This window comes from Eschscholzia californica, unplaced genomic scaffold, assembly GCF_041429995.1.
Source record: "Eschscholzia californica isolate CP2 unplaced genomic scaffold, dmEscCali1.0.p SCAF_5, whole genome shotgun sequence".
NCBI lineage: Eukaryota > Viridiplantae > Streptophyta > Magnoliopsida > Ranunculales > Papaveraceae > Eschscholzia > Eschscholzia californica.
The window spans coordinates 7,569,614-7,586,965 of record NW_028238472.1 but is presented as its reverse complement, the minus strand read 5'-3'; the positions used below and the strand labels follow the sequence as shown (position 1 = coordinate 7,586,965).

General features: G+C 35.9%; 1 protein-coding gene and 1 pseudogene across 12 annotated transcripts; both read left to right on the top strand.

The window, feature by feature from the left end:
- The first annotated feature begins 4,759 nt into the window (after positions 1–4,759).
- Positions 4,760–8,930, top strand: LOC147536720 (uncharacterized). Of its 11 annotated transcripts, XM_086640750.1 has the most exons (5): positions 4,796–4,975; positions 5,223–5,551; positions 5,620–6,917; positions 6,999–7,328; positions 8,526–8,930. In XM_086640750.1, the coding sequence occupies exons 2-4, from the start codon at positions 5,544–5,546 to the stop codon at positions 7,262–7,264; spliced, it is 1,572 nt and encodes a 523-aa protein (XP_086496876.1). In that variant the 5' UTR covers positions 4,796–4,975; positions 5,223–5,543; the 3' UTR covers positions 7,265–7,328; positions 8,526–8,930. The 11 variants fall into 11 exon arrangements, with proteins under 11 accessions (XP_086496865.1, XP_086496870.1, XP_086496871.1 ...); XM_086640745.1 differs by having other exon boundaries at positions 4,770–4,961; positions 5,223–6,917; XM_086640748.1 differs by having other exon boundaries at positions 4,777–4,975; positions 5,620–7,328.
- Positions 8,931–11,614: 2,684 nt separating this feature from the next.
- LOC147536719 (DNA-directed RNA polymerases IV and V subunit 2-like) lies at positions 11,615–16,504 on the top strand (annotated as a pseudogene). Its single transcript, XR_015225299.1, has 7 exons — positions 11,615–11,962; positions 12,367–12,579; positions 12,987–13,882; positions 13,950–14,233; positions 14,320–15,263; positions 15,349–15,620; positions 15,842–16,504. The product of XR_015225299.1 is annotated as a DNA-directed RNA polymerases IV and V subunit 2-like (transcript).
- The last annotated feature ends 848 nt before the right edge of the window (positions 16,505–17,352 follow it).

Genomic DNA, 17,352 nt, shown 5'->3' with positions numbered 1-17,352 from the left:
GGACGAAACCAAAAAGAAGAAATTTGTTTCCGATTTTTATCTCTATAATTTCTCTATAATCTAATGACTCTTCCTATAAATCAACATCAATAAAATTAGTGATTTAGTTGTCTGTTAAATCTAATTGGTTTTATAGAAAAAAGTGGATGGTTTAAATCTTTCTTAAAAAAACTCTTTTTTTTTTTCTCTTTAATTATCATAAATAATTTTTTTTAAATTTTAGGTTGTGTTTGATAGCAACTTGGAGAAAGGAGAAAAAAGATAGAGAAATATTTACTCTGAGTAATATCTACCCTGAGAAATATTTACTCCATAAATATTTTCATATTTTCCAAATGTTTGTTTTGTTAAGGAAAAATATTTTTCCATCTTTTTCTTTTTTCGTTGTTTGGTTATATTTTAAACACTTTTAATTTCAATTTGTATATACGAGAATAACTAGTTTTCATATCTTAAACTATAGTCGGAAGCATTCGAGCCTAAGTCTTTAAGATTGGTGACACTGCTTGAACCATTGACAATATAACCTAATGCAAACTATATGGTAGGGGGAGACTTAAGATTGGTGACACTGCTTGAACCATTGACAATATAACCTAATGCAAACTATATGGTAGGGGTATATTGTGGCCAAATTAGCATATACTTGTTGGTATTTCTAACATTACACTTCGGATGCTTATCTCCAACTAATGAAGTTATAGAATTGCCCTTGCCTGGTGAATATGGGGTTATACTTTCTCATACTAAAATTGGTAGTGACGAATTATCTTTGTGAAGAGGACAAACGTCCAATTTTAAGACCAACTTGCTGGATAGAGGACATGCACCAGGTGCAGTTGTTAACCAGTCAATGGATTCATCACAGTATTATTACGCATTTCCGCTATAATAATCTGTAACTTATGTCTGTTGGGAAAAACGGGCACTTAGGCGCAGCGGAAATATAAGAATTTTTCCCCTTTGTGTTAGTTACGAGGATAATACAGAAGAATATGTGGGAGCAATAAACAAAGAACGGAAAGTAAATAAGACAACAATTTTTAACGTGGAAAACCTCCTCAATGTGAGAAGTAAAAACCACGGGACTCGTAGTCCAACCAAATCAACTATAATAAGCAAAGTAGTTACAGACTACGTCCACCCGAGACTCAGACACTTCCAAAAGAATCAATCTCAAACACGAAGAAACACGGAGAAACCCTCACAAGAAAGAACAAAACAACCCAGAAATTTGCAGTCCAAAACGACCCTAAATTCACTAGGATTCCGGCGACCAAATAACGGTCCCTCCGTACAAATACCAGTGGATTATGTCAAGAACAGTTCTGCCAAATTTCAGCTCAATCGGAGAAGAACTCACCGTCGGATTTTCCGAACAACGAAGACTGCGCGTGTTGAAAAAGTTCTGCCCCGCTCTTCTCGGCAACCTCCTTCTCTCCCCTCTTCTCTTGTGCGTTTCTAATTGTGTTGCCCCCTTTGGTGCTCCTCACACACATCTAAATTAGGTTAAGGTAGTATTTATAGACTCCCCTTAATCCTAATTCCACCGTCATAAGTAACCGGCCCAAAGAAACTCGACTCATGTCCGGGTTTGGTTTCCTAATCCAAACCCAACTAGGTTTCCCCACTAGGAGGAAAACCCAACAATGTCATCCCTCACCTAGTCTTCTTTCTCTATCTTGATTCCTTTCATCAAAAATCAAAAAGATCATATTCTTTTATTTTCTTGGTTGTCCTAGTTCTCATATCTACTGCCTCTACAATCCAACAACTTCCATTTAATTGTGATTAATTTATCAATTCCTTTAACAAAATCATACACTTTTTGTCATACATGATTAGCCATAACTCAGAAATCAGTACTTATAAAAGTCTGAACTGTTTTTAACTGATCTTTCCCTCACTAACTCAAGTTCGAAATCTCAACCAAGTTGAATAAGTAGAGCTAGTAGATATGAGAGAGAAACAGAGATAAAATCATGACAATGAAGTTTGAACTCCACACTTTGAAGAAGGAAGATAAAAGATTTTCACTATTTCTCTCTCTACCCTTGACCTACCCATATGGTTAGAGAGAGAGAATCAAAAGGAGTACAGCGAGAGAGTGAGAAACACAGAGAGAAACAGTAAAGGTAGAGAGAGAATTTTCTTTTTCAAGGAAGAGAAAAGTTTTACTCCCATTTTATGAGGGTAACAAATTCCGCCTGTTTTAGGAAAAATTGGAAAAAATAAGTCATTTGACAATCTTTTTTTCTTTTCCCCTCCTTGGCTACCAAACACCTGGAAAATGGAAAATTTTGAAAAAAATTTTCCACTTTTTTTTTTTTAGGAAAAACGCATATCAAACACAACCTTAATATAAAATACACTAAATCACACCAACAAAATTAAAACTAGTGTTGCTTAGTAATTTAACAAAAAACATATAGTGTTGGCTAGTAAAAACTGAGGAATTATGTATCGTCCTTTAACATTTACCTATCATTGTGTTATTTTATTTTTATGTTTTACTTTTAGAGAATATAGACAAAGTGCGAAATTACTTTTATCTGCGTTTTCATCGCATCAACATGAGACCTCGACACTGCGGAATAGATGCACTGACCAACTGAGTTACTGTTGTTGTCTTCTTGACATCTTTCATTGTGTTATCATTTGAGACTTTGAGCAGTTGGGTTCGATAAGTGTAGAAATGTCTATAGTTTTTCTTTTTTTGTTGAAAAGAAATGTCTATAGTTGGATTTAAATATGACTGAGCTTGTGGATAATCTTAGTATAGGTCTTAGTAATGGACTAATGGCCCACTTAGGTGTAACATATGGTATCACACCAGGGAGGGAAGGGAACAAATTGTAATAACTAATGGTCCAGGTGACAAGGTATGCTTATTACTTACACTTTTTTTTTTTTTATGAAGAATTATTACTTACACTTGTAATGCTTATATTTTAGAAATAATACCATAGTTTGGCTTAGAAGTGTTCTTAGAGATATCACCATGACCAGTGGCGGACTAAAAAATTTTGTTTGTGGAGGCACATTTTATTACATTAAATAGTCAAAATTGATTATCATCACCAATGACGAATTGTCGAGTGTCATACGAACATATATTGAAATTAGTAAAAAATATTGTGGTATAAGTGAACTGCAGAAATAACTCATTTGTCAATCAAACACTGATATCTCCAAGTTCAACAAAAAAAAAAACAATGATATCTCCATGTTATAGCAACACTCTCAGCCAACTAGGGTACATGAGTTGCTTTGACAAAAATCTAATATACAAATAAATATGTGAATACCCTTAACAAAAAAAAATAAATATGTGAATTATATGCTAAAAGAATAAGATGGCCTTTTATTTTGATTTCTTTTTCTATAATTCATGTTTTGTATAGAAGTCAAAGGAAGAGAAATAAGAGTGGTTTGGAAAAGAACATCGTCAAAAATATACTTAGAAATAAAGGATGAAGAAGGCATATGAGTAATATGGGAGTATAAACAAATCTAGCAGAAGGAAGGGACAAACTCGAATTTACAAAAAATAGGAGCAAAGAAAATCAAAAACTCGAATTTACAAAAAACAAGGGCAAAGAAAAATCAAAACAGAAATATAGGAGTTAATAAGAATTTTTGAGGAGTAAAAAAGATGACTACCAAAAAATTGGGCGAAGAACAAATTACCCAAAAGAAAACGAAATAAAAATACATGATGGCCACGGGCCGGGGGTGGAAGGTGCAACCTGCTATGCGTACTACCAAGTACCATCCCACTTTCCATCCAACCGAGTTTAATTTGGTGATATTTTATTATAGTTACTTCTACTTTAACAAGAACAAACAGAGGAAAATTCAGACTAATCACACGTTTGACTCGGGTGGGTGGGGGCACGTGACCCAACGTGGGTCCTCCTCTGACCATGACACTTGTAATCCAATCAAGTTGTCGCCTAGAAGATAGGCCTGTAACCGGTGGTTTATCGGATCGGTACAGACATATCCGTATCCGACTCTCATAAGCTATCCGATAATTATCCGACGGATATTACAAATCAATATCCGGATCCGATAATATTAACGTATATCGGATAATATTTGAAATTTTAGCGAAGTTTTAAATTTTTTTCTTTAATTTCTTTAATTATTTTTTTGTATTACTTATCAGATACAGATATTTATCGGATCGAGTATTAGTGTATTTGTATCCGATAAGGAATATCCGATATCCAAAATTTCGGATATTTTTCTAAATTCCTTATACGAATGTAGATCGAATGCCGAATATTTTTCGCCTAGAGGGCTCGAGGATTTTTTAGCATGCGCCAGACCAGTTTGCTGAGAAAAGCTTAGTTGTCAAGATGAGGAAGGCGGAATCTCAACCCTCCGATTTGCGAGGGAGGTAAATTGAGGACCAGTTAATGACGTGAATGGTTTTAGATTTTCCCCACCAGAAGGACCTTTAAGGGTCTCAATGCGATTACTTATTCCTTTAAGAAGGGCGAAACACTGCATTAGAGAGTTGGATTGCCAGTTTATCATATCGTTTTGCCACTTGGACAACTTGTTTTGGTTTTGAATTTTCTTTAGGCAGACACGTTTTTCTTTTTTTCTTTTTTTTTTTTCTGGGATCAAACAATTGACCTAATTGAATGGCACCCGCTTTACAAAAAAATTGAATGGCACCCTTGTGCACCCGTTACAAAAATAGGAGCGCCTATAGAATATCTGAAAGAAAAGCTGCTTTTGTCTAGTACTAGTAGTAGTTCTTTTGGAGTTCAGAGGTCTACGATACGTTTTTTGGTCTCTCAGTGAAACGGAACGCAGCTCTCACTACTCCTCCAATCTCCACTGTCTGATTCTTTGGGTGCTCTAGGGTTTTCAATCGGGTGGGGGAATTCGACCAAATCTATCTCTCACTGTCTTTCTCTGTATCTTCAAAATCATCGGATTCTAAAGTTATTCCTTATAGGTAGGTAGGAACAATAGAACTTTCTTTTACAAATGTTTTGTTTCTAATTCAAATTCATTTTCCTTATCTTGAATCTATTAGTATAAAAGCTTTACTTGTTCGATTTGTTTGAAACACTTTTTTATGGATTGGAATAGAAAGAATGCCCCCCCCTTATTTTCTGTTTCTTCTAAAGTACAACATTTAACTATTGAATACATGATCTTTTATCTTTAGGTTGTTGAATCAATTTTCTCTTTCTTTTCAGCTTTCTGGGATATGTAGATTCTTCAGTGTAATTTAGTGGAAGTTCTTGGGTTATTTGAACAAACCCATAACAGACTAGGGGTATTCCTCTTATTGAGCATGAATTGAAGAAACTAAGATTGAGGGTTTGATTTCTATTATGTTTTTGATATTTCCATGTGGTTTGCTTCTTGAGTTTCATTAGTTTTGGTAACGATAAGACTGGTAACGTAAATGGGTGTTTCAAAGAACGAAAAGAAGTGGAAGATCGAAAGAAAAGAGAAAAAGAAGTACGAGTATGTTGGATGTTTTCTCGATAATGTTGAAGTAGAAGAGGCTCTAAATGAAAATGTCACGGAACTGTTGAATGACAAACACAAACCAGAGAAAAAGAAGAAGAGAAACAAGAATAATGAAAGTATGGAATTGGAACACTTCATTGGAGAAGGTTTATCTGATATTAAAGAAGTGGGAGAAAAATCAGAACGGAAGAAGAAAAAGAGAAAGAAAGATAAAAGGTTCGAAGATAAAGAGGTCGGGAAGAATTATGAAACTGACAGCTTGATGAAACATGGCGAAGAAGAAGATGTTATATTTGATACAAAATGTCAGATAGTAAATGTCAAAGAAAAGAAGAAAAAGAACGAGAAAAGGGTGACGGAGCGAAGTAATATCAAAGATTCGGATATGGACTGTTCTGATCAAGTGGCCTCTAAGGGAAAATCAAGAACTATTAGTTCTCAAGAGCCGAGGAAAGAGAATGGTTATGTTGCTGTCGGCATTGAAAAAAATGTAGAGTACATAAATGAAGGTAGGAACAATAGGAAGAAAGAGAAGTATGATAAAGGAAGTGTTTCTAAAGATACTCGCTCTATGAAGTCAAATGTTGAAGAACAAACATCAACTGGTCATAAAGAGGTCGCATGCAGTGACAGTCATTCTGGTTCAAGCTCAAACAAGAAAAGGGGCAGAGAGGAGGAAGTATTCAATGTAGAGATGGGAAAGAAGGAGAAGAAGAAGAAGAAAAAGAAAACCATGGAAGGGGTTGATAAGAGTGAAACAGAAAATAGAGGAGAAAACATAACCGACCATTCTAAAAACTCTGAGTCTAAGAAACCATCTAAGAGAGTAACTTTTTCTGATCATGTAGAGGTTGTTACTTTATCTGATGACACAGTTAACGAGGAGGTCAATCGAGAAGATATTCTGGTTCGAGGTAAGAGATTTTCGAAGGAAGAAGATGAAATAGTCAAACATGCTGTTCTTAACTATATAGAGACACATGGTTTGGGGGAGAAAGGCTTGGATATGGTTATGCAGAGCAAAAAATTTCCAAGTTTACGACATTGCTGGAAGCAAATAGGAGCTTTCTTACCATGGAGGCCTTACATTGCAGTATATTTTCGAGCACATAGTCTGTTTGAAAGAGCGGAAAAACGTGGTTGGACAGAAGAAGAGAAAACACTTATTAAAGAATTCCACAAAAAACATGGATCAAATTGGAAGGATCTGGCTAGATACCTAGGCAAAAATCGATATCATTTAAAGGATACATGGCGTCGGATAAAGCCTCCGGACCTTAAAAAGGGCCGTTGGTCTCAGGAGGAATATCAATCTTTATTTGATTCAGTAAATATGGATTTACGAGCGAAGGTATTGGAGGAAAAGAAATCCAAGCATGGAATGTTACGGGACAACATCACTTGGTCATTGATAGGTGAGAAGATGACCACTCGGACAAATATGAGTTGCTGCAACAAATGGTATACGCAATTAACATCATCAATGGTTAAAGCAGATGAATGGGCAGATGCAGATGATTATCGATTGTTGGATGAGCTTCTTAAGTTGGATGCTTGCTGTTTGGAAGACGTGGACTGGGATAATCTTCTCGTGCATAGATCTGGATATATTTGCCTAAAACGTTGGAAACAAATGGTGAATCACATTGGAGGGAATAGAAATCTGTCATTTGCAGAACAAGTCGATGTACTTGCAAAACGTTATTGTCCCGAGCTACTTGATACAAGAGAAGCTTTTGACAACAGAGCTTGCGTCCCATGAGAGCAGTTAGTAGTACATGTTGGATGCCTTTGTTGAAATCCCTAAGAACTGTCTGCTTCTCAAGGTAAAGTTTAGTATCTTCAAATTTAGTTGAAATTTTCAATATATTTATATTGAATTAGATATATGCCGTTTTTCAATATATTTATATTGAATTAGATCTATGCCATCATTGACATCGGTTCTGAGGTTGTAAGCATGAGTTGGTTATGTGATTTACATTGTGCTGTCATTGACTAGGATTCTATAATAATGGTACACACAAGAAAATTCGATCCTCTTGTCTAATGCAGTCTGGGACTTTTGATTTCACGTCCAAGTGATTGCTATCTAGTTTTTTCTTTATCTTATAATTACCATCTGTTCGTTACAACCTTACCACATACTAATTTTTTTTCCGGAGAGAAAATTTTACCAGATGGGCTACTCCCATTGCATACAAGTACCAGATTCCGCTTACTGTGTTTGGGTCCTTTGGCTACCCAATACTATAAAGTTGGCATACCCAAATCTTCGAACTATGACCCAACTTTTGTGTATAATCTAGAGAATTAACCCCAATAATATTAGTTATCTAGTTAGGATTTTCAGTTTTATAATATGGAAAGTTTAGGAGTAGTATATTATTCGATGTGCAACGTAGAACATATTCATGGTCTAGGAAAATAGTCCAAAATATTAAGACCCAAAATGTAAGCAACCCCATTGCAACAAAAAACAAATGTATGCAACCCAACATAACATAACATGAGACTGTGTATGCAACCCAAAATACAAGATTCCACCCAGTGTTGTTCCTCTTAAATACTTCATGTTTGGTCTTGCTAATATAGGTCGTGGTTACTTCAACTTACTAAAACTATGTCTAAGTGAGCTAAGAAAATCATTTTCGCACTTGGTGAGACCACTTCGACTCTGTTTATTTTTATTCCTTGAAAGTTCCATACTTCAAGTCCTGAATAAGTATTTGTGATTCATAAAAAAAATAAGACTACCCCGCTTCGAGGGAGGTAGTTTTTCGAGGAAATATGTGCTTTCTTAACAGGTAGTCATTCTCGGAGACCTGTTTTCTGATGGTTCTTATGTTAAATATCATCAGCATGAACAATATTTCATGTATTCTAAATTTGAAAATTTCTAATCAAGTTCTACCAAGTAAATAAAGTACTAGAGGTGGCAACCTGAGCGTTCGTATTTGTATTTATTTTGTTGGATTGTTGGATAGTAGACTAAATTTGTGGAATTGACATGAATACTACAGGTGGGCGAGCGCTAAAGGGCTTCGACTTGGGCTCTGGTGATGGTATTTCATTTTATCTTCTTATGGTATAAGCTAGAAACCTCTGTTTCTCGATTTGATGACACAACTAGTTTTTCTGCAGCAACTTGTCAGTTGTCTCTAGTGGTGAACAAATGCTCCTCTGTCCCCCTCTCAAAGGGATTGAAAAAAACTTGTGAATGAACAAACCTGCTTATACATAACAGGAATTTTATCTTGGTGTTAGGCAGAAAAGTGGTCATTCTGATTATGGATTCTTTTTCGTTCTCTTTCTATTTGATTCCCAAAAATCCTTGTTGTTGGAAAAAAATCTGATTGTATTTGTACCTAACTATATGTTATTTAGAAAAACTTAAATGTCTATAACACTTGAAATTTCCTTCTTTATGAGAATTAGGCTCTAGATATCTGTCAAACTATGAAAAAATTGTACTATATATATACATATATATATATATATTAATTAAAGCGAGATCTACCTTCGTCCCTGTCAGAGTGGCTGGTACACGAGGTGTATTTTTACGAAAACCATCATATCTGACTCGATGTATGTTTGCAATGTATCACTTCCTAATGCACTTAATTAGATCAAATCACTTGATAACGTAATCAGATAACTAAGGGGGGGGGGGGGGGGGGGGTGGGTGGGTGGGGGGGTAGTGGAGCAAGACTTTCGCGGACTCTTGAGAGTCCGCGAAAGTCTGAGGCATTCAAATCCAGACATTTGAGAGTCCATGAAAGTCTGAGGCATTCAAATCCAGACATTTGAGAGTCCACGAAAGTCTGAGGCATTCAAATCCAGACATTTGAGAGTCTATGAAAGTCCGAGGCATTCGATTGTAGACAAAATATGTCCCAGACTTTGGTGGACTTCATAGTTTGATGAATTTGTGAAGGATTTGGGACAAATTTGGAAGCCAAAATATCTTTCAAAAAACAAGAGACATTTGAAGTCCATCATGTGATCAAAAAACAATAATAATATTAAAATAATAAAAGTCTACCAAATGTCCATCAATGTCCACAAATATTCACAGATGTTTACGAAAGTCGAAAAATATATTTTTGAAATGTTAGTATAAATATATTATTTCATGTGATTAAACAATAATAATAATATTAAAATAATAAATGTCTACCAAATGTCCATCAATGTCCACAAATATTCACAGATGTCTACGAAAGTCGAAAAATATATTTTTGAAATGTTAGTATAAGCATATTATTTCATGTGATTAAACAATAATAATAATATTAAAATAGTAAATGTCTACCAAATGTCCATCAATGTCCACAATATTTACAGATGTCTACGAAAGTCGAAAAATATATTTTTGAAATGTTAGTATAAATATATTATTTCATGTAATTAAAAAATAATAATAATATTAAAATAATAAATATCTACCAAATGTCCATCAATGTCCACAAATATTCACAGATGTTTACGAAAGTCGAAAAATATATTTTTGAAATGTTAGTATTAATATATTATTTCATGTGATTAAATAATAATAATAATATTAAAATAATAAATGTCTATCAAATGTCCATCAATGTCCACAAATATTCACAGATGTCTACAAAAGTCGAAAAATATATTTTTGATTAGCACAAATATAATATGCATTACACATTTTGTCAATGGACTCAAGATCTTAAAATGTCCCCAGGACATTTTGTCTATGGATCAAATGTCTTGAAATGTCTATAAAGACATTTTGTCTACAAACTCTCAATGTCTTGAAAATGTCTATGAACACATGTTGTCTATAATAACTCATCCGAAATGTCTTGAAATGTCTACGGGATATTTTGTCTATGAAAGTCTATGAAAGTCCCGCTCCACTACCCCCCCTAAATCTCACGTATTGGGCTCCACAAACCTGTGGTGTCCTATGCATACCTTCCGTACATTGTGTATTGCTTTTATTGCTGTATGGTCGATGTTTTGAAGAAATAAGAAAAAAATCCGGAGTGGAACATTTCAAAGGGTAAGGAAATCAAAAATTTCCCCAACCACATCCTTCTTCTAATGTCGCCTATACAGAGTCGTCGACCGACTCCAATTTTTCCGTGCAAAAAAATTGTACTCTTAATATTTTTTTTTTTGAGAAAGCGACTGCCTTTTACGTTAGTCGTTACAAGACATTGATACATCAGAAGATGTGATAAGCATGATAACTGCCTAAGTTAAACCATAAAAGAGGTCTAAAGTCCAACAAGATGAAAGAGGCCTAAAGTTCGATAAATTTATTACATCATCATCATACTAATAATAACCCAAGTTCAATATTTACCGGATTTGCACTTCCAGTGGATCGAACCTGGGACCTCTGCATTTCAGAGTAATGCACTAACCAATATATCGAACTTGGGACCTCTGTATTGCAGAGTACTGCACTAACCAACTGGGCTACCAGTTGTTGGCTGGGTGGGCCAACCATACATGGATAGTTTTCTCTTCATTACCCCTCTTACCATCCCTAAAGTGGAAACTAACTTAACTGTTTGAAGGGTAAAATAGTCATTTCCATATTCAACTGTAGACATTCTTCTCATTTCTTTCTACTTTCTCTGATTCTCTCTCTCTCCCAAAACAGAGTATCATCAGACTTCAGTGTACTCAAAGACTTCAATTTTGTTTATCTTTTTTTTCCTTAAAACCCTTCACCAACTACAAACCTTATTAGGGTTTCAGATTCCCTATTTCCACATTTATCTCTTTCTTCCATTGCAAGCTACACTCTTGAGTTCATTCTGCCCTGTTTTTTGAATAAGAAAAAACAGTGAGGGAGAAGATGATGGTTGGAAAGGATGATCAAGATTCAGGTTTGAGCTTAAGCACAAAGGAAATGAATGAACTTAAAGGGATGAGTTCAAGTGGTAATGGTGATGAGCTAAAAAAAGAAGAAGAAGAAGTAGAAGTAAATCTCAAGAATCTGATAGATTTACCTGAAAAACTAAACCCAGTATTTTCTTGTAAGTCTTCTTCGTCGAAGAACATAGATAATGGAGATCAAACCAGTAGTTTAACAACTGAAACAGGAGAAATCTGTTCAAGAGAAGAGATTCTAAAAAGGGTTTGTAAAGAAATTTCAATATCATTCTTTAATGAGTTTGGTTTGATTAGTCATCAGATAAATTCATACAATGATTTCATTGAAAATGGTATACAGAAAGTTTTCGATTCCTTCAATAAAGTTAATGTAGAACCAAGTTATGACCCATTTAAGAAAGAAGAAGATCAGAAAAACATTTCGATATCATTTGGAAAAGTGAGATTAGAACGACCGATGTTTTGGACTGGTGAGATAGATGCTAATGAGGAAAATGAGTATTTGAAAATGTTGCCTAGACATGCTCGGCTTCAACATATGACTTACTCCGCTCGGATGAAAGTTGAGGTTAATGTGCAGGTACCATAAATACATTTTTTAATCAACTCTAGGTACTTTTCGATATAAGATTAAAACCCATTTTGACTTTATCAAACCATTTCATCTATAAGATATATGGTATTGCTTCACCTCAAATATGATTTTTCGTATAGCTCTTAGTTCTTCTGTTCAATATCTCATAAGCTAATTTGAACCAATCGAGAAGGATGCTTCAGATAGGTAGCACACATGGGCATAGCATCTTTGGGAGACAACACTAAGTCCCACGTCGCTTAGGCGAGTGCTCAGACCCTTGGCTATAGCTACTGTAGTTGCATCTAGGGGTGTGCGAGTCCTTTTGGTTGAGCTCGTGAGAGCTCACCCTAAGAAAAACTCTAGGCTATAATTGATAATTTGATTTTTCTGTACTCTTTATTTACTAGGTTTACATTAAGAAGATAATAGAGAGTTATGGGTTCTACTGCGGGGAAGAAAATGCTTTCGAAAAAGAAGTTATAAGTGAAGATAAAAGGGACATTGTTATAGGGCAGATGCCTGTGATGGTGAAATCGCAACTTTGTTGGATGAGTGATCAGGAAAAAATTGACTGTGATTTTGATCACGGGGGTTATTTCCTGATCAAGGGTACAGAGAAGGTCAGTTTTTGTTCTTCAATCCTCTGTTATCTTCATACATAGATTGTAGGATCACGAAAAAATATCAGGGAATGCTTCTGTTTTTTATCTCTAATTTGGGATGTGGAGTTGTGAACTTTGAACTGTGTTGTCTCGAGTTCTCTTAATCATGTTTAGTTTTGAAAAAAAAATGTCTAAGAAGATTATATAACATCACCATGATTGCTAAAAGAGTACTATATGACATGTTTAGTTTAACGGTTGTCCATTTATAACTTCTATTGTTGCCTAACATCTCAACAATTTGGCCCTTGGCACATCTTGGAAGCTATTTCCACATATATATGATAGATGGTTCAAGTCAAGAGTAGTTTTAAAATTTTGTATGTGTTTCACTTTAGTTTATCGGTTTATCACTGTTATATCAGATCTTTATTGCACAAGAGCAGACATGCTTGAAGAGACTCTGGGTTTCGGATAGACCAAATTGGGCTGTCTCATATCGATCTGGGGTAAAAAAAAAACAGAAGAGTTCATATCAAACTTTTCAAAGCACCGATTGGCGAAGATCAATATGTTCATGGAGGTCTGTTTCTTACTGCGGACTTCATGTCTTCTGAAATTCCAATCTGGGTTTTATTTTTCGCCCTTGGAGTCTCATCCGATAGAGATATCATTGAAATGATCGATGCTGATACTACCGATGCTAGGGTTGTAGATATATTTTTTGCAACTATTCATAATGCTGACAGAACGTGTAGAGCTTTTCGTAAAGGACAAGAAGCTCTCCAACATATGGATGAATCGATCAAAAGTTCGAAATTTCCACCATCTGAGACTGAGAGTATTAAGGACATCATTAAAATATATTTATTTCCCAATCTTTGCGGACTGAAACAAAAAGCTGCATTTCTTGGTTATATGGTGAAGTGTCTTTTACTTTCATACACGGGGAAAAGAAAATGCGAAATCAAGGATGATTTTCGAAACAAAAGGTTGGATTTGGCGGGTGAGTTGCTGGAACGAGAGCTTCTAATCCATATCAAGCATGCTCAGAGGGTGATGGTTAGAGCTATACAGAGAGATCTAAACAAAGACCGTAACGTACAGCCAATTGAACGATATCTTGATGCTTCAATTATCACAAATGGCTTACGTAAAGCCTTTTCGACAGGACCGTGGTCCCACCCTTTCAAGACAGTAAGAATTTGTGGTGTGGTAGCAACACTTAAACAGACGAATCCTCTACAAATGATGTCTGATCTGCGAAAAACACGTCAGCAGGTTTCTTTTGTGGGAAGGGTTGGAGATGTTCCATTCCTTAACAATTTTGTTATAATCGACATGCTGAATGACCTCTATCCTTAACAATTCGTTTTATCATTGCAGACATCCTTCTCATAGGGGTATCTTGTGCTTTCTTTCTACCTCGGATGGGGAAAACTGTGGACTTGTAAAAAATATGGCAGTCACTGGGCTTGTCTCCACCAACTTGAGGCAGCCTTTGATGGACATATTGTTGGCATCTGGACTGCAGAAATTAGAAGGTGAATCCTCGTGGAGCGGAAAAACTAAAGTTTTTGTTAATGGAGATTGGGTTGGAGTTTGCAACGATTCTCTCCGATTTGTGGTTGATGTAAGAAGTAAACGGCGAAATAGAGAGATCCCTCCCCAGGTACTCATCTCTGAGCTATGTTTATCTTATTATATCAAGCTTATTGTTTCCTTTCCTTTTTCCTTATGCACTGTCTATTCCTTCAGGTGGAAATTAAACATGACAGGCGGCAAGGAGAAGTTCGTATATTTTCAGACTCTGGGCGGATTCTACGACCACTTGTTGTTGTTGAGAATTTAAAGAAGATCAAAACAATAGAGGGTGTTTATAATTTCAACTCTCTTTTAGATGAAGGAGTTGTAGAACTCGTTGGAGTTGAAGAAGGGGAGGACTACCTAACTGCAGTTGGTATAAAATACCTCTTTCAGAAAACAATGGCCAGCCTCGGATAACGTATTCACACTGTGAACTCGACCCTTCATTCTTGTTAGGCTTAAGCTGTGGAATTATCCCATTCGCTAACCATAACCACGCTAAGCGAGTGCTCTATGAATCCGATAAACATTCTCAACAGGCAATAGGGTTCTCTACCTTAAATCCCAAAATTAGGCTAGATACTCTATCACATGGATTTTATTATCCCCAGAGACCACTCTTTAGGACAATGATATCTGATTGTCTAGGTAAACCAGCTTATGCCCGATGTCATAACGGGGTTGTCCCAAAACCAGAATTGTTTAATGGACAGAATGCTATTGTTGCTGTGAATGTGCACTTTGACTACAACCAAGAAGATTCCTTGGTCTTGAATCGTGCTTCACTTGAGCGTGGAATGTTTAGAACAGAGCACATTAGGAGCTATAAAGCGGAAGTTGATAATATGGAGCTCTCCGAATCGAAAAATCTCAAGCAAAAGAACAGATTGAATTTTGGTAAATCTATCCACCATATTAGTGACAAATTTGGCGATGACGGATTTCCATTCATTGGAGATAGCTTGAAGAGCGGAGATATTATTATAGGCCGTGTGGATGACTCCGGCAGAGATCATAGTATCAAACTAAAGCATACGGAAGAAGGCAATGTGCAAAAAGTTGTCTTGACCTCAAATGATGAAGGAAAGAACTTCGCAGTTGTGTCTCTTCGTCAGGTTTAGTTTCTTCCTTTCTCCTTGTAGAAACATGTCAATAGTTTTGTGATTCTTAGTCTGTTTCAAATTGAGTTATTTTGTGCAGGTAAGATCACCCATTATTGGGGACAAGTTTGCAAGTATGCATGGGCAAAAGGGTGTAATTGGCTTTCTGGAGTCACAAGAGAACTTCCCGTTCACTCAGTCTGGTTTGGTTCCTGATATTGTAATAAACCCACACGCGTTTCCAACACGGCAAACAATTGGCCAGCTACTTGAGGCTGCTTTAGGGAAAGGCATTGCTTGTGGGGGTTCAATCAGATACGCTACTCCTTTCTCCACTCCTTCTATTGAGGCCATAACAGATCAGTTACACAGGTATGAATGTGGTTCATCCGCTCCCTCTATATTAAGGTACTACGTCTGTAAGAACTTTCGGATCAACTAGAGTTAACTGATACACAAATAACATCAAGCTAGAGCATCATTTCATATACCCATTACAATTTTTGTGAAAGTACACACGATGTAGATACACATTATATGATTAAAGTTCATGCAAGTATCTGAGGTTATATTCATCTGAGTTGCATTTGCAGGGCTGGATATTCAAGGTGGGGAAGTGAAAGGGTTTATCATGGTTATAATGGTAAAATGATGAAAACACTAATATTCATGGGTCCTACATTTTACCAGAGACTTATTCACATGGCTGAAGATAAAGTAAAATTAAGGAACATCGGACCTGTAAATTCACTCACTAGACAACCAGTTGCAGATAGGAAACATTTCGGGGGGGTTAAGTTTGGCGAGATGGAAAGAGATTGTCTTCTGGTTCATGGTGCTACAGCAAATTTGCACGAAAGTCTTTTTGTCCTGAGCGATTTGTCTCAGATGAATGTATTTCAAAAATGCAATGTTGTCTCTAACACGATGAGGGGATTGGTTTCAAGAGTTGGTCAGATTCGGGGTCCTTACTGTATGTTTTGTGAGTCTAGTAAAGACATTGTTAAGTTGAATGTGCCTCATGGGGTCAAGTTACTGACTATGGAGCTTTTCAGCATGGGTATATGTGTTCAGTTTGAGACTGAGAAATATTGAACCAGGGGGGGCAGCTTTTCACTTATGTCGTGGGATTCGATATGTTATCATGGTACTGTAACCAAAACTCTTCATGTAATGATTAAGTTTGTGTTTAACTAAAACTCAATTTGCAATGATTTAAGAGGGGTCAACTATTATATTTTTGGGAAGTTTCTATTAATAAAAGAACAATTATGTTATGATTAAGTTTGTGTTTAACTAATGAGGGGCAAAGGATAAGAGGCCAGAAACCTCAAAGTTTGATTTTAGGTAAATAACAAGTAGACATTTAGAGATTACCACTATTCACTAAAAAAACTGTTATTGACACCATCAATATCATATCACGTGGGCGTGTCTCCTATGGCAATGATAGTAAACGCCCGCCTGGACCACTAGATTTTAGTGAATGGAGACAATGGACATGGGTATTAGAGGTTAGCTGAGATTCTGAGGTCCTGGCCGAGCTCGAAATGACCCAAACATAAACTCGATCATCTGCCCGTCTAATTCAATGAGCGTAATCGTATAATTGGTTGTTCCTTGCTCTGCTTAGTTAAGTTTATAATGTTCTGAAAATAGTTAAGGAAGATTTTTAATAGGAACCCAATTACATAAACTTGTATTGTGCTTTTAGTTCTTGTAGCCAAGATGCTGAGTTGTTGATCCTAAATCAGTTATATGACTACATAGACAGGATTGAGTTTGATCTATTGACGTCCTTTAAGGGTTTTCTAACTAGGATCACCGTATTCTTGAAACTAAATCTCGAGTCCAGTTTGATTGACATTTCCCCACTTCCTTTGGGGCAGATTTTAGATTTTTCTAGAGTATAATTTTTTACGCTGTTGTTTGAATTTTTCACACAGAATCGTGTAACTATGTACTTCATTTCCCCAACCTAATGGTTTTATAGAAGAGACTTCTTATTGCCTCTTACAATCCAAATATCTGCTATATACTCAAAGAAACTTTTGAACATTCTACATCTGATCGAATTTTACTACTACAACTAAAGCATTATTGT

What these genes read in the sequence shown, in the direction of transcription:
- LOC147536720 (XM_086640739.1), top strand. Translation starts at nt 5,435, where the DNA reads ATGGGTGTTTCAAAGAACGAAAAGAAGTGGAAGATCGAAAGAAAAGAG.